General features: G+C 55.7%; 1 protein-coding gene across 12 annotated transcripts in view; it reads left to right on the forward strand.

The window, feature by feature from the left end:
* GRIN1 (glutamate ionotropic receptor NMDA type subunit 1) overlaps nucleotides 1-26814 on the forward strand; it is a 38809-nt gene that overhangs the window by 9188 nt on the left and 2807 nt on the right. For 2 of the 12 annotated variants that reach the window (XM_030961483.1, XM_030961484.1), the window contains exons 3-20: nucleotides 2177-2353; nucleotides 6541-6603; nucleotides 7372-7472; nucleotides 7920-8041; nucleotides 8453-8627; nucleotides 9993-10137; nucleotides 10230-10313; nucleotides 11462-11597; nucleotides 12445-12572; nucleotides 12753-12917; nucleotides 13173-13291; nucleotides 13977-14089; nucleotides 14583-14731; nucleotides 15997-16154; nucleotides 16529-16690; nucleotides 18260-18369; nucleotides 19376-19521; nucleotides 22100-22210. In XM_030961483.1, the coding sequence (XP_030817343.1) occupies nucleotides 2177-2353; nucleotides 6541-6603; nucleotides 7372-7472; nucleotides 7920-8041; nucleotides 8453-8627; nucleotides 9993-10137; nucleotides 10230-10313; nucleotides 11462-11597; nucleotides 12445-12572; nucleotides 12753-12917; nucleotides 13173-13291; nucleotides 13977-14089; nucleotides 14583-14731; nucleotides 15997-16154; nucleotides 16529-16690; nucleotides 18260-18369; nucleotides 19376-19521; nucleotides 22100-22210 (2364 nt within the window). Of the gene's footprint in view, nucleotides 1-2176; nucleotides 2354-6540; nucleotides 6604-7371; nucleotides 7473-7919; nucleotides 8042-8452; nucleotides 8628-9992; nucleotides 10138-10229; nucleotides 10314-11461; nucleotides 11598-12444; nucleotides 12573-12752; nucleotides 12918-13172; nucleotides 13292-13976; nucleotides 14090-14582; nucleotides 14732-15996; nucleotides 16155-16528; nucleotides 16691-18259; nucleotides 18370-19375; nucleotides 19522-21112; nucleotides 21365-22099; nucleotides 22211-24999; nucleotides 26163-26814 lie in introns of those variants that run through there. The other 10 variants (XR_004061223.1, XM_030961478.1, XM_030961485.1 and 7 more) reach the window with 10 other exon arrangements.

Genomic DNA, 26814 nt, shown 5'->3' on the forward strand with positions numbered 1-26814 from the left:
ACTGTGTGTGCTGAGGTGGGAGTATCACATCACACCAAGCTGGATCCTCACCTGCCTCTGCACAGCACAACCTGCCCGTGTGAACCCCTGGGGGACTCTGGTCATTTTTCTGCCAATCTTTGGCCCTTGCAGAGATGCTCAGGAGTCCCAGGTGCTTCAAAAGCTGTGTCAGACCATGAGTGCTCATCCTGAGATCTCAGCTCAGCACTTGACATGAATTTTTCTTCATTATCCCTTTTGAAAACCACAGTTCAGGGATCCAGAAGCTGAGATTCCACCAGAGTCTGTCCATGACCCTTTTGACACCACCTCAGAAAGCAAATTTGTCTGGACTGTTAAAGCCTGCTGCCCCCCAACAACCTTGCAGGTTTTTTTCCTCTGAACCAAGTGATATGTATTTACAATACTCAAGAATGCCATGACTAGTTAAACACTATTTTTGCAAGCTGATTGGGAAGCTAGAAAGTAATTTGATGCAATATACAGAAATTTCAAAGATTTTTTTTCATTTGAAAAAGGGATTGGAAGAATTTTTATAGATGTTTAACTTGTGTTTCTCTGATTTCTTTTTTTAATATTGGCTTTTCTGTTATTTTTTCATCTCTTTTCTCTCTTCTGATTTTTTCCTGTTTCCAGTTTCACTTTCCCTGGATTTCCTTAAAGCAATTAAAATGCTCTGGGGTTGAAAATTAAAAATGCTTAGACCCAGGTGGTGTGCCACTGGCCCAGGCTGTGCAGCTGGACCTGGAAATTCCTGGGCATCTCTGCTGACTGCAAAGAGCTCTTGCACACTGTATTAGTGAGGACACCATGGTTGTCTTTCCATTGTTTGTCCCTATGGGGCTTTTTCCCAATCCCATGGGTTTGTGGGGTGAGCTGCTCTTCCTGTAACTCCAGTGTTTGTATCTCCTACTCTGAAGGTCATGTTGGGGCTCTCCTGGATTTTTTCTCCTCTGGTTAAACATCCACCCTTCTCCTCAGGGTCTCAGGTTCAGGAAATGTTCCCAGTGCTGTGGTGGCTCTGCTACTCCCCTGTTCCCCAGTGCTGGGCTCGGGCAGGAGCAGGGATCTGCTGAGCCTGTGCAGGGAGCCCTGAGCACAGCAGGGAGTTTGCATCCTTTTCTACACATTTCATGGTCTGGTCTGACATTATCACTGCGTGGAGTGTGAGGAAGAGGATTTATCTGGTGTGTCTGTTCCTCCTGTGTGTGTCCATGGGGGACATGATGCCTTTTCCTTCCCAATGTGTATTACTTTGGCCCATTCAGGACATTTCTGATCCATTCTGGGTCAGGTCTCTGGATGAGCAGGTCTGGACAAGCCCTGTTTGGTTCAGACAAGCATCTCAGCCTTAGAGAAAGAAATATTATGGTGCTTTATTTTTGCCCTCTGCAGTTCTGGCTCCTGCCTCCCTCCAGCATGTAGCTGGGCTGTCAAGCAGGGTCCATGCTGAGCATGAGCATTTTCACTTCCTAATATTTGACTCCAGGGCTTTTTGGACAAGCTGCATTTGTTTGAAAGCTCTCTGTCAGCTCCAGCTTTTGGTCTGATTGCTCCCCTAAGAGCAGTGTACTTAATTAGGCTGGAATTGCTATTGCACAATCACCCAACCATAACGATGTCTTTAACCCAAGCAGAGAGGTTTGCTGGGGCACGGGTCCAGAGCTGCCTCCTCTGCCTGCTGCTGCAGAACAGGCTGACCTAGAAAGAGCCAGGGAGCATGTTATAAAACTGCCTTTCTGAACTTCTGCCATGGCACATGACGAGCACACAGCTGCCTGTACCTGCCTCTTGCCTTCTGAAGGGAATTCTTCTGCTTTTTGATGTCCATTGTCCGGTAATCATTTAAAAGGTCAAGAGGCAAGGCTATATTTGCACTGAACACTGCTGGGCTTTTCTTCTCTGTGCATTTATGGAGCACAAAGCAGAAACCCCTCTTTGCCATGCTCTGGTTTAACCACAGAAAGGTGCAAAGTCACATCCAGGGTTTGCTTCCCTGCCAGAAGGAAGGATGCAGGTCCCAGAGGTTAGCTCAAGGTGTGCATCCCAGAATGGGTCCCTGTCCCTGTCCCTGTCCCTGTCCTTGTCCCTGTCCCTGTCCCTGTCCCTGTCCCTGTCCCTGCAAACGTGGCTGGCAGCCCCACAGTTTGTGTTGAGCTCTTGTTCTCCCTTGCAGAGCATCCACCTGTCCTTTTTGCGCACGGTCCCACCCTACTCTCACCAGGCCAACGTCTGGTTTGAGATGATGAGAGTCTTCAACTGGAACCACGTCATCCTGATAGTCAGCGACGACCACGAGGGTCGTGCTGCACAGAAGAAGCTGGAGACCCTCCTGGAGGAGAAAGAGTCCAAGGTGAGTTCCTGAACATTGTCTTGTAGCTTTGTTTAAGCAACAACAACGAAACTAGAAGTCTTGGGCTGTTGTATGTATGTAGATTTCTGTATGTAAAACACCTTTTCTTTCCATTGTAACATGGCTAACATGCTTAAAGCATCAACAGTGTCTGACTAGTACCTGACAGAACTTTGTACTTTATTCATTTCACTTGCTTTGCCATGGTCAAAATCTCCTACATGTAAATCGACTACAAAATGAAGGGAAGGATAACCTGGAGCTCTGCAAATGCCTTGCCCGAGTTTCCCACCCAAGGAGAGGACCAGTCTCTCAGTGTAGGGAAGCACCTGCCCCACTGCAGCCACCCAGGGCCAGGCAGAGCCAGCAGTGCCCAACCCACCCTGCAGAGCAGCTTCTGAATTGGCCATGGGGGCTGAGCTCGGTGCCTGGCAGGGGCACGGGGCTCTGAGCCCCTGGGCAGCGCTGTGGGCCCGTTCCCATCTCATCGCAGCACACCCAAACGCTGCTTTCCCGACACCCCATGCATGGCAGGGCCGGCTCTGGGACCTCATCCTGCTCTCAGGGCCAGGGGAGCAGGGAGGGAGGCAGGCAGGGGGACAGAGCACAGACCTGCAGCCTGCAGGGCAAGGACTGAACAAGTGCTCAAGGCCAGCACAGAAGAAGAGCACAGGAAGCTGTGGCTGCAATCTGGAAGGCAAGGAAGCATCTCCTGTCCTGCGGGAGGGAGTCCCAGCACATCCTCTCTCCTGGGGTAGGGTGAGGTCCCCTTCAAATGGGCAGAGCCTGAGTTCATCCAGTCTCCAGCAGCATCAGGACAGGCACCCATTTGGGGATGTTCCCTCCCAGGCAGGGACCCCAACTTGCTCTTTGCAGCCCCACCTGCAGCTGCTAGATCTTTGGCAGTCTCTCAGCTGTTGAGATATGGCCATGGATGCTTCTTGTGGTTGGAGTTGGTGGCTGAGCTGAGAGATGGGACACTGAGACTGCTCTTCATCACCCTGGAGGAAGAACTGCTGCAGGGGTGCAGGCTGGCACAAGCCACACTGACCAACAGACTCCTGATTATGCAGTGATTTTCAAGAAATTTCATCCTTGCTGCATCCCAGGCTGTCTCAAGGCACTCATGTTCCACCAGCCACACAGGGATCCTCCTGCCTCCAAGGGCAGCTTCCCACTGGGTGACAGCAGGACAGTATTCTTCTCCAAAGCCTCTTCCCAGCACAAAACCCTTCATACAGGGAGAGCCATTATCAGTCTCTCTCCCTCCTCTTGCATCTTTTGAATTCCACTTTCTGTTTTCCTCTAGTTCCTCTGCATCCCATTCTGCTGTTCCCTCTCATGCCTCCACTCCCACCTGCCCCATGTGGTGCTCCAGGCATGGGGTGCATTTCTTCTTCAGCCTGCCCACCCTGCAGGAAAGCCTTTGAGAGCTTGGAAGATGGGGAGGGAGGGTCTGTCCTCAGACCTTCCCCATTTTGCACTGCAGCTGCCACATCTTGGTGTCCTCTGGCAGCCCCTGGGCTGCTCGAGCCACTCTCCAGCCTGGGGCACCTGCTCTGTCCCAGCAGGTCACCTTGCCTTCCCTTTGGGGTGTGCCACTGCATCTTGTTGCTTTTTCCTTTGACAAAGGTCAGGCAGACTGGTCTGACTGGTCTTGCAGGTGGCAGACACCCCGTTGGGGCTTTCCTGTCTTCCTCCACCTCTTCTCTCCAGTCTCTCTTCTGATCACGGCTGTGCTGACTCTTTCCATGCCATGAAGTTGTACCAGGGGCCCTCCCCAGCCTTTCCAAGGGCAGCCTGGGCCCTGGGGAGGGAGCAGGCAGGAGACCTGATCTCAACCTCTTCAAGGCTTAGATCACAGCCCCTGAGGACATGGAGGACCTGCTCAGGGTCAGAGACTCACCTGCCATCTGGGCCCTTGGTTTGGGGCATGGCTTTGCCCCCAGGGTCTGTGCCAGCCCCGTGTGCCACCTGGCACCACTGTGTGGGTCTGCAGCTCCAGCAGCACCCTGAGCCCAGCACCCAGGCTGTGCTGGCATGGCCTGGCCTTGTCCTGGGGCTGTCTGCAGCAACCCTCAGCCTGGAGCTGCTCCACCAGCACAGCTCTGCTCGTTCATGGGGCTCGGAAGGGAGTGCTGGACACTGGAACCAGAGCCTGGTGTCAAAGGTGGCAGCTCCTTGCTGTGCTGCCTGCCTTTCTCTGGGACAGTGGCCTGCATGAAAGTGGCAAATTGTTGAGTGATTGCAGGAGCATGTGGTGGAAAGGGAACTTCTGATTTGTCAGTCCCTGTGTGAAACATGAAGATCAGAGAAGGGCTGCAGGACCACATGGAAAAATGGGAAAAAGAGGATTACTAGTGTAGTTCTGGAAACAGGGCTAGTGACAGGGAGAGGTGATAAGGGGCCAGCCTTGCCAGCCTTGTTGTACTGAAGACTCTGCTGACCAGCCTGGGCCAAGGTGCCAGCACATCCCAGGAATTTCTGGTTGGTGGCTGCAGCATGGATGACCAAGTTTTTGGCTACATTGACAGTGCCTGGGGAGAAGTGACCAGCATTGCCTGATTGGAGAACATTCCTGCTGTCCTGCTGCATCTCTGGCCTCCTTGTAGCAGTCATTACTCCAGGGCTCACTGCAGGCCCAGCAGAAGCCACTGCAGAAATCCTCACTGTGGGACTCATCAGAAATGAAGGCAGACCTGGGCTCCAAGCAGATTTTGCCTCTTCACATACTTTTCCTTGCCAGGACCCAATTTCTTTAAGCAATCAGAAACCTGTCAGGCTGCGTCCAAGGGGAAGAAAGGAAAGGTCATACAGCTGCATGGAAAGAAGACCTGGCAAGATGTCCTGCCAAACACTGGCCTGAATGCTCAGGAAAAGGCAAGCTAATGAGTTTGGAAAGCAAGATGAAGAACAATCTGTCTGTCTGAGGAGCAGCCTGGGAGCATGGACCCCCGGTCCTGGCAGGGATCCATTCCCATCAGGCTCTGTAGAAGTGGAGATGGGAGTAGAGCTGTGTCCCACACCCCATGTTCGCAGATCAGGGATGCTCAGCGGGGGTGGGGTCAAGGACAAGATGTCCCACTCTGTCCCACCAAAAGCTGCCAAGCCCTCTCCCGAAGGCCCCATCAGGTTGCTGTGCCTGGCCTGCCCCAGGGGCTGCTCCCAGGAGGTGCTGGGGCTCTGTGCAGGCTGCTGCAGGGTCAGGGCTCTGAGCAGAGGCTCTGGGCCCTCAGCCCAATGCCTGCTGAGAGGAAACCTCCAGCAGTGGCTGCCCTGCCCTGGGCTCCCCTGGGGCCAGGTAGCACCAGCAGCTGAGGCACAGAGCAGGGGAGGAGCAGGATCTCTGCTCCAGCCCCATCTCTCCGGGGTCAGTGCAGGCTCTGAGCCCCCCTGGCATGCTCCAGGCAGCAGCATGGAGACCACCAAGCAGTGAGCCACCCTAGCCACGCTTAGGGCCAGCCCTGGTCTCAGGTAGCTGCACCTCCCAGGGCCACCCGTGTGCTGCAGAGCCATGAGGTGCCCTGGGCCCTCCCCAGGGACCAGGTAAAAGCTGCAATGCCATCCCATGTTCACCATCGCTTCATATTGCCACGCTTTGAGCCCACATGGCACCTAGAGAACTTTATCTTTCTCTTTTGGATGTCAACAGAGCTCAGGAAGCTGCTCCCTCCTTTCAGGGGGTGAGAGGTTCAGCTGAGAAACCTCACTTTGTGTGAACTCTCTGAGGGTGGACAGGACTGTAATGCTGCTAGTGATGCTAGTAATGCTGATACTCTGAACTGTAACAGTTTGCCTTTATCCAGCACTTTCCGTACACAACATTTTGTCCTTTACTTCCACAGTAATTCCATGGAAACCCCACCACTTAGGCCCTTAGATTCTTTCAGAGCTTAAGATAAAACTTCCTTGCTGAAGAATCCCCCAGTCCCTCAAGGGAAAATGCAACTGCATCGCACCAGCTGTGCCACTCAGGCTCTGCTCTCAGATTGCTCCGTGATGCTCCCGTGAGAGCTGAGGCACAATCTCTCCTGATAGTGGTTTTTGCGAGCTCCAGCGTTATAGAGACCCTTTAGCAAACAGTGGAGGAGGAGGTGGATGTTGGATTGCTTTACTACACGTCATTTTCAACTGTTTATAATATTCTTCTGTGTCTACATATTTTCTCTGTGCACATTATTCATCAGAGTAAAAAAAGGAACTATGAAAACCTCGACCAACTTTCCTATGACAACAAGCGAGGACCCAAGGTATATATGCATGGAAATGCACGCCGCCCACCAACCTAACTAGCAAATGAAAAATAGCCACAGCCAACAGAAAAGTTAAAAAAAAAAAAAAAAAAAAAAAGAGAGAAAGAGAAAAAAAGAAAAGAAAAGAAAAAAAAAAAATCCATGACTATGTTTCTTGGTAGCACGTTTTTATGTTGAGATAGTTTGGTTTGGACTTGAGAATGGAAACTTAGCCAGCTGACCCTGGAAGGATTTCTTTTTGAAACATGCATGTGAACCAGTAATTAACTTGCAAGTTCTTTTTTTTTTTTTGAAAAGTTGAACCAACCCCCTTTCCTCCCCAAAGGAAACAGTTCCTTGGTGTAAGTTGCTCACTTTGATTCCCAAAGGTTAACCCTGTGCAATATGTTTTTTTCATTTCCCATGTTTTTGAAAAACAACACTCGTTTGAGTTTTCAATTGCATTTCAAAGCCTTTTTCTCTTTCCTGTACAATGCACGCCTCTTTTTGGGTCTTGATTGACTTCAGTTTGCATGCACAGTGCAAAAAAAAAACAAAAAAAAAAAACCAACCAAAAAGTCAAAACCTTAAAAAAGGAAGGAAGGAAGGAAGGAAAGAAAGAAAAGAAAGAAAGGAAAGAAAAAGAAAAAAATAACTATAACCAATCTTATTTAGCGGACTTTTGTGCAGTTTAATGAATTCTCTTGACCCTTTTCTAGATAGCATGGCTCTCACCACCAGTCTGGGGGCTCACTCACTAACCAGCTTTGCTCACACTCATCACAGGCTGAGAAAGTGCTTCAGTTTGACCCTGGGACCAAAAATGTGACCGCGCTGCTGCTGGAGGCGAAGGAGCTGGAGGCCAGGGTCATCATCCTCTCTGCCAGGTGAGGCTGTGCTGCCCCTCCCTGCTCGGATTTCCTCTCTCCCAGCGCTGCCCAGGGCTCGAGTCAGTGGATTTGGGGTTTGACCGCCTTGCGAGGAGCCTGAGAGAGCCCGCACAGACAGCCCCTGTCCGGGCAGCTGGGGGTGCCGCTGGCCGGGCACGGGCAGTCCCAGCGTGGCTGGCTGTGTGCAGGAGCAGCCCTGGGCACTGATGGCGTGTCCTGGTCCGGCTGGAAGGAGGGCAGCCCGATGGCCCCCAGCCTGCAGCACCATGGGCAGATGTGCAGGCGCTCAGCAGCGCCGGGAGCTGTGGGATCAGGCGAAGCTGAGAGCAAGGGTCCCACTGCACCGAGGGTTTAACCATTGCCCAGCAGTCACAGTCCCACGGGCTGGCACCGCCGCAGCCCTGGCTCAGCGGGAGCCCCATGGCCGTTCCCCTCTCGTTGCAGCGAGGATGACGCGGCCACGGTGTACAGATCAGCAGCCATGCTCAACATGACGGGCTCGGGCTACGTGTGGCTGGTGGGGGAGCGGGAGATCTCGGGCAATGCCCTGCGCTACGCCCCGGACGGTAGGCACCTCCCGGGCCCCGAATATCACAGACCCACCGGCGGGGCTGGGAGCCCGAGGGAGCGGGGATCGGCGGCGCTGCCCTGCGGCCCCTCGGGCTGCGGGGCGCGGTGCCGGCTGGCCCCGCACGGAGGGTCCCGCACGGAGGATCCCGCACTCTGCTCTCCGTCCCTCCGCCCGCCTGGGGACCCGGCCTTGGCCACCCTGGGGCTGCCGCGCCCCAGATCCGTGTCACTGCGGCTTGGCAAGCTGCCTGTCACCCGGGAAGGCTTGGGCAGGGCCCTGGGGATGGAGCTGGGGGTGCCAGGTGCCAGCCCATAGCCCTGTGCCCAAGAGCTGGGCACGGCAGTGACGCTGGAGCAGCCTGGGCTCCCAGGAGTGCTGACCTGACCGCCCCCATCTGCCGCGGCAGGAGTGATCGGCCTGCAGCTCATCAACGGCAAGAACGAGTCTGCCCACATCAGTGACGCTGTCGCCGTGGTGGCCCAGGCCGTGCACGACTTGTTCGAGAAGGAGAACATCACAGACCCACCGCGGGGCTGCGTGGGCAACACCAACATCTGGAAGACAGGACCCCTGTTTAAGAGGTATTGGGGAAAGGGTCCTGCTGGAGGGAGCAGAGGACCTGGTGGGGGAGAGCTGGAAAAGGTGGGAGCATGTGGAAAAGGTCCAAGAGGACGTGGTGGCTCTGTCCAGGGTCACTAAAGCTTTGGGGCATGTGGCACAGGGCTGCCTGGACTGTCCTGCATGATTTGGATGTGAAGGCTACATCTCTCCTAGAAAACTCTCCCAAGACACAGGCTCAGGCAATGGCACCCAGTTTTTCCAGGCTGTTTAGGCATCATCCCGGTGCCTGGCACCAATTCAGTCCATGTCAACCCATGCTACCCTGGGCAATGCCTAGACAGCTGGGAGTGTGGGCAGGGAATGACTCCAGGAGGAGAAGACTGGGAACCATGGCCTCCTCCAGTCTGGAGCTTGATCCCATGGGTGGATGTGGGAGAGAGGAGGGTTCTGCCCAGTCAAGGTAGGGGGATATTTCTCTCCCATTTTTTCTCAGTGCTGCCGACACATTTCCTGCTGAGCACTCCAAGGGCTGTGGCATGGGTCCAGTGCTGCACACAGGGCTTGGTGGCAGGAGCTGTCAATGCATGGGACAGGCTGCCCTTGGCTGTAGCAATACCTGGTGCTGTGGATGTGGAGGTTGGAGTGTCACAGACAGGAGCATGTGCCTGTGGGGTGCTGCTGCCAGGGCAGGGGGATCAGCAGGTCCTGCATGAGCTTCCAGACCCCAATCCCTGCATCACTGCAGCTGCTGGGCCCACAGGGGCTGGACCTTGGTGCAGCAGCCACTCTCTGCAGACTGGGTTCTGTTGAGCATGAGACCTGCAAGGCCTGGAGATGGTTTTAGAGGCATTTCTGGCATCCCCTGCAGTGACAGTCTTTGGCATGAGTGAGTCAAAGCTGTTCTTCACAAATGGCTCAGGCAATCCTGTGGGTCTCTGCTATCACCTTCCCGGGGTTTGGGGGCTGGTTCTCTCCTTGGTGATGTTTGTGTGTGTCTGGGCCACTGGCCAGGCTGGGATGGGCAGATGCTAGGCACAGCCCCAAAGCTGTAGCAATGGGCACACCTGCCAAGGAACCCCAGAGGAAAGTGTCCTTGGGTGCTGTGGGATGGATCATTCCAAAGGGAAATGGGACTGATCTGGTGGAGAACAGGGGGCAATGGCAGCAGATGTGGCAGAGAACATTTGGGAAACTGATTCCATCCAGCAGGAGGGGATGACCACAGGTCTATGAACAGACCATAGGTAGCCTTGGCTGGACTTGTACAGGGTAGTGAGCTTATGGCAGGTAACTGAGAGGAAGCATTTGCCTTTCTGATGCCTTCTGAGGCACCTCAGGAGCACAGCAGGTGTTCTAGGTTGTCCCAGCTGTGTTTCTCTCCCTAGGGTGTTGATGTCCTCCAAGTACTCAGAGGGTGTCACCGGCCGGGTGGAGTTCAACGAGGATGGGGACAGGAAATTTGCCAACTACAGCATCATGAACCTGCAGAACCGGAAACTGGTCCAGGTTGGGATTTACAACGGCAGCAATGTACGTGCAGGCTGGCCTGGGTGGGGAGGGGCTGGCACTGGGGTGTCCTCCTTGGCCTCATGTCCATCTGCTTCCTCTGGGATCCATCTCAGGTCCTGACCAACGACAGGAAGATCATCTGGCCAGGCGGGGAAACTGAGAAACCTCAAGGCTATCAGATGTCAACCAAGCTGAAGGTAAGAGCAAATGGCATTAGGGGCAGAGCTTCTCTGCTCTCTGCATGCTGGGCAGTGACTTCATCTGCCTTCCACCTCCATGGCTGCTCTGCAGCTGGCAGCAGCATTTGCAAGGACAGGAGAGGATATGGGAGCATGCTCAGAGCACAACTTTCAGCTGGAGTCAATCTAGATAGGGCAGCAGGCATCCTTAGGTTTGGAAAGAGACAGGTGGGAAGTGAATATGAGAGAAAACAACATGGAAAGGTGGAGGAACAAGGTGCTCACCATTTCTCATGGGAGCCAGAGGACACCTGTCACAGATTTGTGAGAAATACGAGGATGGGCTCCTTTGGCCAAGGCATGGTTCAGCTCTGTTAGACAGAGCGGAGGCCAGATGGAAACAGATCCAAAAGCAGATTAAACCCTCTTGTGAAGGGTGGGCGGATTGGTGGTGGCTGTAAGGCTGAACTCAGGAAATCCCTGAGGAGCTGATGGCCAGAAGCTGGAGGTAACACTGGCAGAAGGTCCCACCAGTCTTGTTTTGCTTCTCATACTCTTCCTCTAAGTGTCACTCAGCAGCCCCTTCAGTGACTGGATCCCACTTTAGTGACTGGACCCTGGCCAGGCTGATCTTCCCAGTTTGACCATTCATTTGTTGCACTGTTCACTTGTCCAGCAAGGGAAATCCCATTCCCACTGGCAGCATTGTCCCTGCAGAGGTGCTATGGGTATATTGTGGTTGCTGCTTTTCTGAAAGGTCCAGGGCAGGACTGAAACACCTGCATTAACTTGGGGCAGTGTCTGGAGCCCCTTTCCAGGCACTAGCCCTGGCTGTGTCTCCCATCAGTCTCCTGTTAGGGAAAGGGATTTTGAGGCTCAGCTGAAAGGGTCACACCAAGGAGGACACTCCTCACCTTAGGTGCAGGGAAAGCAAATATCCTTGGTGCTCTTCTCAGCAATGCTGTGTTAACAGTTGGATTTCATGATCTTAAAGGTCTTTTCCAGCCTAGAGGATTCTCTGGTTCCCCATGCCAAAGCTGCTGGGCTGAGATGGCAGCTGGGGAGGGCACCACAGCTCATGTGGGGCGGGCAGCCCAGCTCCCACCATGGGAATGTAGCTCTGGAGGGAAACACAGACCAGAGGATGTTTGTGCTTCACCTCACAGATTGTGACCATCCACCAAGAGCCCTTTGTGTATGTGAAGCCCACTCAGGCAGATGGGACATGTAGGGAGGAATTCACCATCAATGGAGATCCTGTCAAAAAGGTTTTCTGCACTGGACCCAATGAGACCATCCCAGGTAACTCAGTCTGCTGGGGACTGCCATTCCAAGAAGGGGTCCCAGGGAAGGTGCTCAGTCACACAGGAGCCCAGAGAATGAGGCACAGAGCGGTGACAGCACAGCTGGCCCCCAGACACCCCCTCCTCTCCATCAGCTCAGCCTCAGAGCAGTGCTGTGCAGGAGTTGGGCCCTGGGATCCAGGGGTTTGAGCCCAACAGACTCTTACCCACTGTCTCTCTTCTCGATGGGCTCCAGGGCAGCTTTGAGGGATTGCATCCCAAATTTCTGTCTCCTGACATGTTCCAGTTCTCTCTGCCTTGATCTCCAGCAGCAGCAAGGACCCCGAGGCACGTTAGCACGTGCTGCACTGACACAGCACCAGTTTCACACTGTCACAGAAACTGTGTCAGGATCAGGAGTGAGCACCTGGTGTGGGGTGGGACCTGCTCAGCAATGCTAGGCTTGCCCAAATGCCTGAAGGGCATCCCCTTGGCTCATCACACCTTCCTGTGCACAACATCCCCCCTGAATTGTGTCCTGGGCTGTGTTCAGCCTGCTGGGCTCATGTCAGGACTCCTCCAGCACGTGCACTGAGCCCTCTCCTTGCCCTGCAGTAGGTGGGCAGCAGCCCCTCTTAGCCCACCTCAGTGGGACATGGCAAAGGATGGGACCCCTTTGTCCCCAGCCTGCCCACACCCCCCGTGCTGGAGGCAGCGTGAGAGCCAGATGGCCCTGAAGGATAAGGTGGTTCCATCCCACATGGAGCCAGAGCCGTGGGGTGGCTGCTCTCCCTGGGAACAGGGGGATGCTGTGGGGGTCCCTGGCTGGGGCTGACCCCACTCATGGCACCCCTGTCCCTCCCCAGGCCGTCCCACCGTGGCCCTGTGCTGCTACGGCTTCTGCATCGACCTGCTCATCCGCCTGGCAGGCGTGATGAACTTCACCTACGAGGTTCACCTGGTGGCTGATGGTAAATTTGGTACCCAAGAGAGGGTGAGTTTGGGCAGCCTGTGATCTTTCTTTGCCTGTATTGTGTGTTGAAACACCCCCACGCCCTTCTCCTGAGCAGGGTGGGTGGAAGGGCAATGCAGGATTCCTAAAAAGTGCAGGGTCCTGGCTGGTGGGGGATGTGTGTCAGGGCAGGGGTCTGACCCGGCCTTGGCTTCCTGGCAGGTGAACAACAGCAACAAGAAGGAGTGGAACGGGATGATGGGGGAGCTGCTGAGTGGCCAGGCTGACATGATTGTGGCTCCCCTCACCATCAACAACGAGCGGGCTCAGTACATTGAGTTCTCCAAGCCCTTCAAGTACCAGGGCCTCACCATCCTCGTGAAGAAGGTATGGGCTGGGTGGGAGCTTTTGTAGAACACGGGATGTAGCAGTCCCTATGGACACAAGCTAACGGGAGGTGCCCGTTCCCCAGACTGCAGTGCCCAGAGCAGCCCATGCAAATTCCAGCCTCCAGGCTGCTGGTTTTAATGCAGGCTCTTGCCTGCACCAAGCTGACCCTTCCTGAGCAGCAGGAGCTTGGGGCAGGGCCCCTGTGGGTGCAGCTGGGGGGTGCCAGCGCTGTTCCCTCTCTCCTGTGTGCAGGAAATCCCCCGCAGCACCCTGGACTCGTTCATGCAGCCCTTCCAGAGCACGCTCTGGCTGCTGGTGGGGTTGTCTGTGCACGTGGTGGCAGTGATGTTGTACCTCTTAGACCGATTCAGGTGAGTGCACTTTGGGCCACTCGGGATCTGGAGGGGATGGGGATGTGCTCCTGGGAACTGTCCCCTGGGTCCCTTGCTTGGGCACATCTTGCAGCCCTTCGGAGGCTCTCACAGGGACTTACCCCACCTGCTCTGCCCCACCAGTGCTGGGCTGAGGCTCCTGGCCCCTCTGGCTGCCTAAGCTAAGGGATGTGGATATTGGGGTACCCAGCACGTGGGGATGTGGAACACACCTGTCAGACCAGGTGCTGTGCAGATACCTGACCAAGAGCACTGTCAGCTTCTGGGCTCTGAGAGAATTTCCTCTTTGGCCTTCCTTGGCCCTGTGGCAGCTCCTCTGAGGGCACCTGGCCCCACCTCAGCCCTGTGCCCAGAGGCTTTGATGGCTGATCTGCAGGGAGCCCTCTGTGCTGCAGTGGGAGAGGCTCGAGCAGGCCAGGGTCAGATGATCTTTCTGGTCTGGAGAGAGTGGGATGGGACCAGGAGCAGTGTGAGCCAGGCAGGGCTGCAGGTCAGCATGGGGATGTGCCAGGCACTGGGACACAGCAGGGAAGAGCTGCCTGGGAGCAGGCACAGTCTGTAGGAATGAGGGACACAGGGCTGCACCAGGACATGTAGGGCACAGTGGGGAGCCCTGGGAATCAGGGTGAGGGGAATGACAAGGGTTCTTCATCTTGTTTTCCAGCCCATTTGGCCGGTTCAAAGTAAACAGTGAGGAGGAGGAGGAAGATGCACTGACTCTCTCCTCAGCCATGTGGTTCTCCTGGGGAGTCCTGCTGAACTCTGGCATTGGAGAAGGTGAGTCAGAGCTCACAGCAGGACTGCTCTGCCCTGCAGCCCAGGCTCTGAGCTGGGCAGGCTGGGGGCAGCCCCTGCCCTCTTCCACAGACCCCTCCTCTCACATGGTCCCTATGGGACCTCATTCCCTGAGCCCTCCCTGGAGCAGGCTGGCAGGAGATTGGTGGTGCTGAGTGTTGCACATTTGTGGCAGTTGTCAGGGCATCCTGCCAGCCCCAGCACCAGATGGGAAACAAGGCAGGGAAGCTTGGGCTGGATGCCCTGCCCAAGGTTACCCACCCTCTCAGGGTGGCACACAGCATGCTCTGGAAGGAGCTGGAGGCTTTTTTTGGTTCAGGCAATGCAGAGGCTCCTTGCACAGCTGCTGGCAGAGCAGATAGATGGTGCACATCTGCAGCTGCTATTGGGGTCATGAGGATTGACACAGCTTTGGATTCACACAACCAAGCCAAGCCCTCGTGGTGCTGCTCTGATCTCTCCTCTCCCCCTCCAGGTGCTCCCCGGAGTTTCTCTGCCCGTATCCTTGGCATGGTGTGGGCTGGCTTTGCTATGATCATTGTGGCTTCATACACTGCCAACCTGGCAGCCTTCCTGGTGTTGGACCGACCTGAGGAGAGGATCACAGGCATTAACGACCCCCGGGTAACGACCCCTCGCTTGCTTTCCCCTTCCCTGGGGCACATCACATGGCTTGTGGCTCCCAGAGCCCTGATTCACCATGGCTGTGATCTGTGCTGGGGGGCAAGACCCAGGGAGCTCTGCCTGGGCTGGTGCTGATGAGTCTGAGCCCTTGCCCTGGGTGGGAATGGACAGATGTGGGCAGGGATCAGCAGGAAAACAACCTGCCCAGAAATAGCCTGTCTGCAGTCAAACTGCCTGCCAGTTCCTGGAGAGCCTCCTCTGCCCAACGAGGAAACAATTCATTATGGATGAGTTATAACTAATGAAATCGTCCCTGCGGTGCAGTCAATACCCTTCACATGCCTCAAATCCATTTCCTGCTCTGGCAAGGACACAGCCACAGCTCATCAGCCCAGGCACGCAGGAATGTGCCCTGCAGCAGCTCAGACCCACAGCATCCCACACCCTGCAGTGTGCCCTGCCCATGGCGCTGCCAGACCCACGGCATCCACAGGGCTCCTGCACCCTCCATGCCACTGTGTCCCCGTCCCAGAGCATTTACTGCCCCAGCACCGTGCTCCCAGAGCATCCCCTGCCCCAGCACCATGATCCCAGAGCATCCCCTGCCCCAGCACTGTGCTCCTAGAGCATTCACTGTCCCAGCACCATGATCCCAGAGCATCCCCTGCCCCAGCACCGCGCTCCCAGAGCATCCCCTGCCCCGGCACCATGATCCCAGAGCATTTACTGCCCCAGCACCATGATCCCAGAGCATCCCCTGCCCCAGCACCGTGCTCCCAGGGCATCCCCTGCCCCAGCACCGTGCTCCCAGAGCATTCACTGCCCCAGCACCGTGCTCCCAGAGCATCCCCTGCCCCAGCACCATGATCCCAGAGCATCCCCTGCCCCAGCACTGTGCTCCTAGAGCATTCACTGTCCCAGCACCATGATCCCAGAGCATCTCCTGCCCCAGCACCTGCCCCGGCTCCCAGAGCATTACACCCGTGCCCCAGGCAACTGCCCCGCACCATGATCCCAGAGCATTTACTGCCCCAGCACCGTGCTCCCAGAGCATTCACTGCCCCAGCACTGTGCTCCCAGAGCATCCCCTGCCCCAGCACCATGATCCCAGAGCATTCACTGCCCGTGGCATCCTCTGAGGAGATCAAGGTCTTCTCTAGGGAACAGGTCCCTGAAGGAGATGGGAGATTAGGAAACAGCTTTGGGGTGAGAAAGTTTTGCTGGTGAAGGACAGAAAACATTGGAGCCCCGCCGTGTCCTTTCAGCTGCGGAACCCCTCGGATAAGTTCATCTACGCCACGGTGAAGCAGAGCTCTGTGGACATCTACTTCCGACGGCAGGTGGAGCTGAGCACCATGTACCGGCACATGGAGAAGCACAACTACGAGAGCGCTGCCGAGGCCATCCAGGCAGTGAGGGACAAGTGAGTGGGGCCAGACCCTGCCGGGCCACGCTGGGAGGGCCTCCGGGAGCTCGGCTGGGTGGAGCAAGCAGGGCAAAGCTGGAGGGAGCTGCGGCCAAAGCGTGGCTTGATGGGAACCTCCCAGCTGGGGCTGGGTGGGATCTGCCCCGTCCCGGTGCGTTCCAGGGCTCGGTGGGGAGCACAAGCTCTGCGTGGGGGTGGCACAGTGCGAGCCCTGGCCATGGCCTCCCTTTGGGGCCTCTTTTCTTCCTTCAGTGCAAGGCTGGGTGGCTTCAGTGTTTAAGTTCGGGCTGGGAGCACCCTTGCTGCTCCCACAGAGGCTGCAGACCAGCTGGGCTGCCCAGCCTGACCCCTCTATCCTCCTGTGTGTCCAGCAAGCTCCACGCCTTCATCTGGGACTCGGCGGTGCTGGAGTTCGAGGCCTCCCAGAAGTGTGACCTGGTGACCACGGGGGAGCTCTTCTTCCGCTCCGGCTTCGGGATCGGCATGCGCAAGGACAGCCCCTGGAAGCAGAACGTCTCCCTGGCCATCCTCAAGTCTGTACACGGCTCTTGCCTCCAATGCTGCTCGTGCCAGGCACTGCCAGCCTCCCTCCAGACCTCTGCAGGGACAGGGCCATGCGGGCTGCCCTTCCATCCTGACAGGGACACTGAGTGGCTGGGCTGGGCACCCACAGCCCCAGCTCCGGCTCGCAGGGCTGGGGAAGAGCAGGGAGCTGGAGGGAGGCAGAGCAGGGCAGGGAGCAGAGTCAGGGCCAGCCAGGGCTGTAGGCAATGCAGGCAGAGAGCAGCAGGGCTGTGTGAGAAGGGTGTGGGTGCTGCCATGGCCCGCTCCTCCCTCAGGGCTCAGCCTGTCCCACAGCACTGCACTGCCCTGGCCTGGTCATGCAGGGCTCTTTTCTTTCAACTCTGGCTACTCCTGTTACACAGGGACATGTCTGAGTCCAAGGCTTTTACAGCAGCACTAACCTGCAGTGTGGGGTGTCACAGTCAGCCTGATATTGTGGGTGAAAAGGGATTTCCTTGTATGGCTTTGGCAATGCCACACTCATTGCAGACAGAGAAATGTCATGGTGGAGAAACAGGCAGCAGGGAAGGAGCAAGTGAAGGGAGGGAGTCCTGGGAGATTCATTTTAGGAGAGACAGGGTCAGGAGCCATGAGGGTCCTGCCCAAGATGCAGAGGTGAAAGGCCTGAGGGAGAATGGTCAGGATGTGGAAGATGGGCAAGACCCAGGGAGCCATGGTCCCTGTCTGTGGGATGATCTTAACATGGTGAGGGGCAGCAGCAGGACAGATGGGACTTGGGACCAGCACGTGAGAAGCCTGAAGAGTCCACAGGAATCCTCAGTATCCTCCTGGGAGAGGGTGGGGAAGCCCAGGGCTACAGATGGCCCAGGAAAGTTGGGGGGGTGTACCAGGAACAAGAGGGAGGAAAGTGCAGGGAGCCTGTGGTGGGATGTGTGCTCTGTGCCCACTCCATCCCCACGAGCTGTTCAGGCAGGTGCTGCAAGGACATGGCTTGTGTCCTCCCAGGCTGTGACACCAAGCTGTGACACTGAGCTGCTGGGGTGTCCCAGCCCTCACTGTGCACTGCAGGGAGCAGTGCCCTGGCCTAGAGGGTGCTGGGGGTCACCAGAAAGAACTGGGGTCCATCATTGCCTGGGCTCCAAGTGGCCCTGGCAGGCAGAGGAACCGTGCAGGAGGGAACTGGTAGATGTGGTTCATGACCACTCCCTACAGCCTTCTCCAGGAGCTCTTGAGCACTGACAGCTCCATCCTTCCTTGGGAGCACACCCTCCCCATGGCTTACATGTGGCTCTTTTGGCAGCAGGCACTGGCCCAGAGCTGCTGCAGGGGCAGTGGGGAGCTGTGGGTGCCCACACAGTGCCCATGCAGTGCTGGCAGCCCCTGCAGACAGCCCACACACACCTGTGCAAAGGTGCACACACACACAGACACACTCAGCACATCCCTGCTTCCTGTGCTAGGAGATGCAGGCAAGCCCAGAGCCCTAGGATGGAGGGCACGAAGGCACAGAGTGTGTGCCCCAGCTGCCTGTGGCTGGTCCCCAGTGACTGCCCTGTCCTGTCTCCTTGCGCTTGCAGGTCTCACGAGAACGGCTTCATGGAGGATTTGGACAAGACTTGGGTGAGGTATCAAGAGTGTGATTCCCGTAGCAATGCCCCAGCAACACTCACCTTTGAAAATATGGCAGGTTTGTTCTGCAAACCTCTTTCTCCCCCTTTGCTGGGTAGCCTGCTTTTGCTCAAGACATCCTCCCCAGGGCTCTCCTCCCAGGCCAAATCTCTGCTCCTTCTGGATTTGTGCTTTCCCAGTGCCGGGAGGCTGCTGAGGTGGGCTCCATTCCCACCTTGCTCAGAGCAGTTCCACAAAGCTTCCCCCACCTTCCCTGGGTGCCCTTCTTGCCAGTGGGGCTGTGGTGTGAGCGTGGCTCCCCTCCCTCTGCCCTGGCCAAACTGTGGCTGTCACAGTGCCATCAGGGCTGGCAGCAATGCAGAGAGGGGAACAGCACCTCGGGGGAGGCAAGTGAGAGCCCTGCTGCAGGAGGGGCTGGAGGCCAGGGGCAGCCCCCAGTCCTGAGGAGCCCTGGGCAGGGCCCAGAACAAGGATAATTGATAGAGAGGGGTTTTCATCTTGCGAAGACTGTGAGAGCCCTGAGACATGCTCTCCCTTTGCACTGAGGTGGTGCTGCTGGTCCTACAGCCAGACAATGCAGTGATGAGGGCTGAGGGGTGTGGGATGGGACCCCATCTGCACCAACACTGCTGGCCAGTTACAGGCAATGGAGAAAAGGGGTATTTTGCTCCATCTTTGCAGACACCACTCCAGAAATGTCAGCCCCAAGGGTTGCAGGCATCCAAGGACAGCACAGAGCTCTGTGCATGGCTGTGCCTCCTGATGAGCACCAGGGCTGGGTTCTGGTGCAAATGGCCCCACAGTCCTGGGGATGGGGTGTGCCCTGGGGCTTGCCGTGCCTGTTCCCAGCAGTGCTGCAGCTCAGTGCCCTGTGCCCCCCCAGAGCTGGCACTGACACCCCTCAGGTGCCCAGGCCGTGTTCCCCTTCCGGCCCTCCAGGACTGGGGGGGATGGCGCGGGGAGCTCGGGGATGGCAGATGCTCCCATTGCTGAGCATGATGCAGAAGAAATGAGGGGTGGTGTTGCAATTCCACTGCCCCCTGTAACTTTCCTGCTTATTTCAGGTGTGTTTATGCTGGTGGCTGGAGGTATTGTTGCCGGGATATTTTTAATATTCATAGAGATAGCTTACAAAAGGCATAAGGACGCGCGGAGGAAGCAGATGCAGCTGGCGTTTGCGGCCGTTAATGTGTGGAGGAAAAACCTGCAGGTAGGACAAACCGTTTTTAGAGCAAATCTCCACCAGGTGCGTTTTCCATTCCTTCACCAAATCAGTGAATGCAGAGCTGTGGATTAGCATGGGGCCCTCTGTCCCCCACCCCACCCCCATAGCTCCAGCTGGGTTAATTGGTGCCTGTTAAGCTGTAGGGTAGTGTCCCTGTGTCCCTGCCTTTTCCCCAGGAGCTGCCCCTGCCCGATGCTGTCTCTCCCAGCAAAGCTCCAACCAGGCAGAGGCCTGGCCCAAACACCCCCAGTGGAGCTCGGAGTGGGGACTTTGCTCTGCTGGGGACCACGTGCCAGAGGCACACCTTGCCCTGGCTGAGCAGGCAGTGCCAGCATGGCTCCTTGCAGGTTCTGCCCGTGCTCAGCAGCAGATGGGAAGGTCAGCCTGCTGCCCCTGACCATCCCTGCCCGGGGCTCAGGTAGAGGAATGCTCCAGGGATAGTTTCCATCACCTCCCCTTCCCTGCCTGCTCTGCAGCAGCGTGGTAGCCCTTGCCATACCCAGGACCAACTCCAAAAAGAGGTGGTGCGTGCTCTTGTCCTTTGGAGACAAGGACATCTCCCCACACAGGAGCCAGCAGTGCCAGTCCCTGTCAGTGCCAAGCCTCCCTTGGTCTCCTTTTATGGGGCTGTTGCTCTCCCAGGCTTCTCCTGCTGCTGGGACATCTCTCTGCTGCTCAGACAGGGAAGCCCAAGAGGGTCAGAGGTGCCTGGCAGTGACACTGAGCCGTGGGCACATCTGTGGGCCACCAGCCTCACAATTCCCTTCCCCTGCTGCTTTTGGGGCTGAGCCCCACAGTGCCCCTGACCCCAGTGTAGGGCAGCTGGAGGCTCTGTCTGAGTTGCCCGGGCTGTTTTTCCCTTGGGGAAGCGCAGCGGCGTTCACAGAACGAGAGCTCCTTTAGGTGGCTAAAGGACACTGCCGCTCGCAGCAGAGCCAGCCAGGCAAAGAGAGAGGAGGAGGCTCGGGGAGCCCCGAGGAGCCCGGCGGGCCCCGGGGAGCAGCGCTGGCTGGGGCTGCGGGGGGGGCTGCCCGAGAGCAGCGAGGGGAGCACGAGGCGGGGCTGCTGCATCCTGAGAGCTCGCTGGGTTCAGTTCACCGGAAAGAGTCTCGGAAAAGCCATTTCTCAATTTTTTTTCTCCTTTTTTTCCTTTTTTTTCCTTTGCTTCCAAAAAGCAGCAGCACCGAGGGGGTTAAGGCTGCTGGGACAGAGCACACTAGTCGCACTGCCATTTTTCACTTGCCAACCTTCTAGAAAATACTGCACTGGGTCCTTGGGCAGAGTCTGTGGGACTGTGAGCAAAGCATGCTGCCCTGTGGGGGTAAACAGCCTCATGGTAAAGAGCCGTTTGACATTGTAAGACTTTTCCACAGGAGGAAACGTCAGAGCACTAGTATCTGGTACATTGCTAGAAGGTAGGCAAGTGGAAAGATTTATTTGTTAAAACAAACAAACAAAAATAATGGTTTTTGGGATCACAGTTTTGCCATGGCTATTTCCTGAGATGCCATGGAAGAAAAAGACATTTCATTCCATTCATCTTGCTTTCCTTTCCGTTTGTGCATGTCCGCAAAAGAGAGAACTGAGAAGGAGGAGCAAATGTATCCCCGAGCATGCTCTACGCACCAGCGGGATACATTTTGGTTACCCCCGTGCGGTAGCAGAGCCAGACCTGGTCACTCCGTCCCCCGCCGGAAAGGTCACACTCATTGGCACCAAAGCAATTGGGGAGGACTCGTTGCCAGCGCCCGGCGCCGAGCGCGGCCGGGCCCCCCGGCCCGCGGCCCCCGCACCATGGCGGCTGGTGCTCCCAGCCTGCGCCAACCAGGTCCGACTCGCTAACTCCAACGCCTACATTTTTCAGTTCTGTTTCTCTTTGAGTTCATCCTGACCCGACGACATCATGGCACTAACGCTTTGCTTCCTCCCTTTCTTTTCCTTTGTATTTTTTTTTTACTTTTCTTTTTCTTCCAGTTTCCTTTTTGTTTTTTAGCCTGTTTTACTTTGGAAAACAAACCAAACCACCACCAACAACCACGTTCGGCTTTGCACAACAGCATCATTTGAATTTTTGAACACATTTTTTTTACAGAATATTCATACAATGACTTCTCTTTCAATGCAGTCCTCTCTCTCTCTTGTGGCACTAGGATTCAGCCTCAGAAAAGGCCCTGAGCACTTTTTTTTTTAGTGGTAGGTGCAGCATCTCACGTCTCGGTCCAGCCAGGCTAGCGGTGGAAGCGAGGGGCAGGGCGCCAGGCAGAGCATCCCCAGGAAGTGAGGTCAGCTGTGCCGGCCTGGCTGCAGACACCAGGAGAGCAGGGCTGCCTCCCAGAGGGGTTCCCAGCGCTCCAGATGCGAGGCCGGCCCCCCGTAGCTGTAGCAGTGTGGTGGCTGTGCTGTAGCCCTGGCTCACGGAGGCCCTTGGAGGACTGGGAGTGGCAGAACACCTCCAGTAGCTTTCTCACCTAAATGAAGGCCATGACATGGGGCAGTATTCAAATAGATTTAGAGTTTCCAACAACACACTAGAGATCTAATTACTTATACATATTCATTTTAGGATAGAAAAAGTGGTAGAGCAGAACCTGACCCTAAAAAGAAAGCCACTTTTAGGTCCATCACCTCCACCCTGGCCTCCAGCTTCAAGAGACGTAGGTCCTCCAAGGATACGGTAAGAGGAAGAAGAACAATTCTGCCCTCTCTCTTTCTCTCTCTTTCTCTCTTCTGCCATCCCATCGACTGCCACACACCCATCCCGAAGCTGCCAGTGTACATGCATAGCTCATGTTCGTCACCAGTCAGTCAGTCAGTCAGTGAGTCAGTCATCCCGTGTACCTGAAAGGATGCTGGGATCCTGGAGGGCAGGCAGGAGGTGGCTTGGAGTCCTGTGATGAGTTGGGAGATGCAACCGAGTTTTTGTTTTGTTTTTTTGTTTTCTTTTTGCCTGGATGATTTCTGATGTTCCTCTCTGTGCTTCGCTCACCTTACCGGTGCTGACCTCTTGAAACTGATGACATTTTTTCTTTTTCTTTTTCTTTTTTTTTTCTGTTCCTAAGTGTTCCTGTACCTGTTTGTCATTGTATGCCTAAAAACAATCACCCCGATTTAATTTGGGCACCGTGTCACCTCACCAAGAGCCATGCGTGTCACACTCTCTACATGTGATTTTTGTTTGTGACAATTAGCATTCGGAATAGTCCTCGCACAGGAGTGACAGCTGTCTCTGGTTATCATCAGCAGTAATGCAGCTCTAGAAAAGAGATGAAAAGGCTCCAAAGAGGAGGTTGTTAAAGACCCAGCCTTGGTTCAAACTTGTGTTTTCCGCTGCTCTCACATAACCAGAGAAAATTTCCAAATTGCTGCCTCTAAAGCCAGCTGTTTCCAAATGTGCAAATGTGTCTGCTCGTGCTGGAGCTTCAGACACTTCAGCGTCAGGTTGGGCTGTTGGTCTGTCGGACTGAGCCGTGTCCCTCTGCATGTCGCCGTCTGTTGTATGACACTCTGCACTGTGGCTACTCTGTTGTCTCGTGTGGCAGCGCCCGCTGCGTTTTGCTGCCCCACCTCCTGGCGCGCTGGGCTTGCCAAGATCCCCTCCCCGGGGCGACCAGCGGCTTTGTGCCGGGCTTGCCCAGAGCAGGTCCCCACCAGGCTGCCCGAGGCGCAGCGGGGACGGGGGGACGGTGGCAGCGCGGGGAGATGTGGCCCCGTGGCGGGGTGCCCGTCCCCAGCCGCCTTGGGCGCCTCGGGGACAGCATGTGGTATCGCAGGGGGTCTCGGGGCCACGGCTGTGTATGAGAAATGGAGGAGGCTGCCCTTGACACCAGCGCAGGCTCCATACCAAGAAGCTCCTGGAGCACCCCTGGAACGCGGCCCTGGGGACAGCTGAGCCCTTGGCCGGGCTCGACTGCCACCATCTCACACAAAGTGCTCCTCTCACTGTCACCTCGAATCCTGGAAGTCATGGGGGAAACACCCACACTCTTCCCACTCATCATCTGTACCCCCAGGGAAGATGGGTATCCCTGTCATCTCCTGTGCTGCTTCTGTGCTCCCTGGGTGGCACCTTGTCCCAGGAACGCTCCCATGTCTGGGGTCCCCTCTCCCTGCTGCTGCACCCCCGAGCAGCTCTGCAGGGAGGTCACAGGGTGTGTCTTTGTGGCCTGAGCCATGACTGGGGCAGAGGAGACAGAGATGGGGTGGGTGGTGCAGGGGGTGGTGCAAGAGTGAGGAGGAGGAGGAGGGACAAGTAGAATGCAGAGAAAATAGAGAGGAGAAAAATTGTCAGAAAGATCTGCATGTGCTGAGTAGACCCCCATGTTCTGTTGTGTTTGAACTACTCCACAATTAGGAAACCAAGGACTCCTGCCCTGGGAGAGCAGCAACATGATGGTGCCCTGGGCCCCTGGGGGAACCAGTGCCACCGGTGAGCAGAAGGGATGGGGAGAACCCAGGAAAAATGGGGCAGCTGGTGTGTGGCACCCCTGGTAACCCCCACATTGCTCCTTCTTCAGGGAATCGTCCTGGTCCTGGTCCTGGTCCTGGTCCTGGTCCTGCTCCACAGTGTGGCATCCATCCTACACCAACCAGCCCACAGCCCTCTCTGCCCCCAATGCCCTGAGCTGAGCAGGCCCAGTGCCCACCTGCACCACAGGTCCCATGGATGGGCAATGGAGCTGTTCTCTCCCCTTCCTTGGGCTCCAGCACAACACAGGGCTCCCCATGTTTGGGTCCCAGTCATGCTCTTCTTGGTACATTGTTCATGGGCAAATTGTGGAGGGATATGACCCCCCCCATCCCAGAAGATGGTCCCAACTTTGGGGGCAGCTGCACAGTCAATTACTCCCCAGTGCTCTGAAGCCTGTCACAATGCTCTGCCTGCCATGGGGTGCCATGGACAGGGTCTCAGGACACGTTCCCCGGGGAAGTGGGCTAGCTGGGTCAAGAACAGGCCAATGGGGTGAACATCCAAGCCAACATGGCCAACTCTGAGGCTAGCAGCTATGGCTAGAGGTCCGTGGTGGAGCAAGCTTTGTGGTGATGTTGGGCAGACCTGCTGGTTGCTCTGCAGGGTGAGCAGCCAGGGGGAGCGGGGTGCTGCCACCAGCTCATGTCACAGCCTGTGCTCGGTGACCTCCACTTCCATGCAGCAGCCCTGGCTCAGAGACCCCAACGCCCTCCTGCTGGAAGGCCCCATGAGTCCGTAGCATGCTGGGGCACATTGCCTGGGGTCCTTGTAAAGACGAGAAAGCAGCGAGGTGCTCTCTTTCATGATGCTCAGCAGAGCTGCGGGCCCACACCAGGTCTTAGATGGGCAAGGCTGGAGAGCCCTTGGGGCTGGAAGGCCAGGCTGACCCCAGCCCCACGGGCTCTCCTGGCTAGCGAGCGAAAGACGCAGACCTGGCGGCCTTGCTTCTTTCCTTTCCGTTGTCGGGAGTTTTAAAAATGGATTCTGCTCTGCAGCCCTGCAGAATGGTCCCTCAGGAGTGCCAGAGAGACAGGCTGGCACCATGGAGCCAAGACAGCCCTGGGAAGCTTCCACCCCACTCTGAACGTCCTAGCGCCCACCATCACCCGAGCTGCACAGCCTCTCCGCGGCACATCATCCCCACCGCCCCAGGAGGAGATGCATGTGTTCCCCATAGGCAGCTCCTGCAACTCGAGTAGCACTGGCAGAGCTGACGTGTCCATCCATCGCAGCCACCCACGATACTGCAACCCCACAGACGCCATGTGAGACGCATAAACCACACAGACACCTCCGAGCCGGCACATTGCGTACAGACACGATCGAGGTGCACAGGTCCCTTAGCCCCCCGCATCGCCAGCCCCCGCAGAGCCACACTGCCAGCCCCAGCCCCCGTGACACAGCAGTGACACACGGCCCGCGGCACCGCCCCGCCCTGGGCATGGTGCCGGAGCTGGGCGACAACCGAGGGGCTTCCTGCAAAAGGTCACCTTTTCAGTGAAGGATCAGCTGTCCCAAAGCCAAACGCTTCTTGGCTGAGAAAGAGCCTAGTTTTTGGCCCAAAAGAACCAAAAGTAGGTCAAAGACAACTTTTTTTTTTTTTCCTAAAGGGAAGTTGATATTTTCTACAGCAAGATCGCATTTAGCTGGAATCCTAATTTTTAATGGAAAAAATACCACAACAACAAACTAAAATTCTTCCAGAAAATCTTCCACCAGCCAGGGACTACCATATGAGCCCAGTTAGGTTGAAGTCATTTTTAAAGACATTAAGTTCTTGTCTATATTTTCTTCCTGGTTGTCATTTAAAGTTTTTGGTGCCTTCACTTCACTTCCATACCTTAACATGTTTGAGTCTCTTCTACGGTTAATATTGATTAATTTCTTGGCTTTATAATGTTTGGTTTGGGGATTATTGCACCATCCCTGTAACATAATTTAACTTAAATTACTGATATGTGCTTCTAGCATTAGTCCTACTTTAACATAGTTTTGATATGACCGTTTTCTTGCTTTTTTTTTCTTTTATTTTTTATTTTTATTTTAATTTTTATTATTAAAAATTGCATGCATGAACTTTACACACAAAAAAAAAGTAAATGAGAATGTTACCCTGTGATAACTCTGTGATTGGAGGAGATATGCTTTCAAATCAAAAGCCATGCTCTTGTATTTTAATTTTTCTGGCCAGATTGCCCATTTCGCTTGGTTGTTTTAGCGTTTCCCACCCCCAGAGCTGTGCAGAGAGGCCAGAAGGCCCCAGCCTGCCCTGCTACACCACCACAGCAGCCACATGCACACGTGCACTGAGGCACACGCACTCACACAGGCACACTCCGCTTCTTCCACCCCCCTCACATCAGGCAGGATGTTTAACAAAGGACCTTTCTTCTACCCATTCATTTTTGTATCTCCAGTTCCTCCTTCTCCTCCACAAGTGAGTCACACCCTTTCCCAGTCACCTCTCCTCCCTGTCGGAGTCAAGCCCCATCCCACAAAGCACACACCTCCCGGCAGCTCTGCCATGGAACACTGCATTTAGCTGGAATCCAAATTTTTCATAAGGGGGTAGCTGCACCCGATTTTGGGAAAGAGGGGTGTTTTTTGGTGGGCTGCTGAATAGCCACTAAAAGCTCCCCCAGGGCAGCAGAGTAACATCAGGATGGCCCCGGCCACTCTCTGTGCTGACGGGTGATGGCCAAGATGTTGCCCCTTAGCAAGGCAAGACCACGGCCAGGAATTCCCAGAGGCTCCATTGGAATCTTAGCCAGTGCCCTAAGTGGCAGAGTGATCCCCTGAGAGGTGGCAGG

This window comes from Camarhynchus parvulus, chromosome 17 (assembly GCF_901933205.1).
Source record: "Camarhynchus parvulus chromosome 17, STF_HiC, whole genome shotgun sequence".
Classification (NCBI taxonomy): Eukaryota; Metazoa; Chordata; class Aves; order Passeriformes; family Thraupidae; genus Camarhynchus; species Camarhynchus parvulus.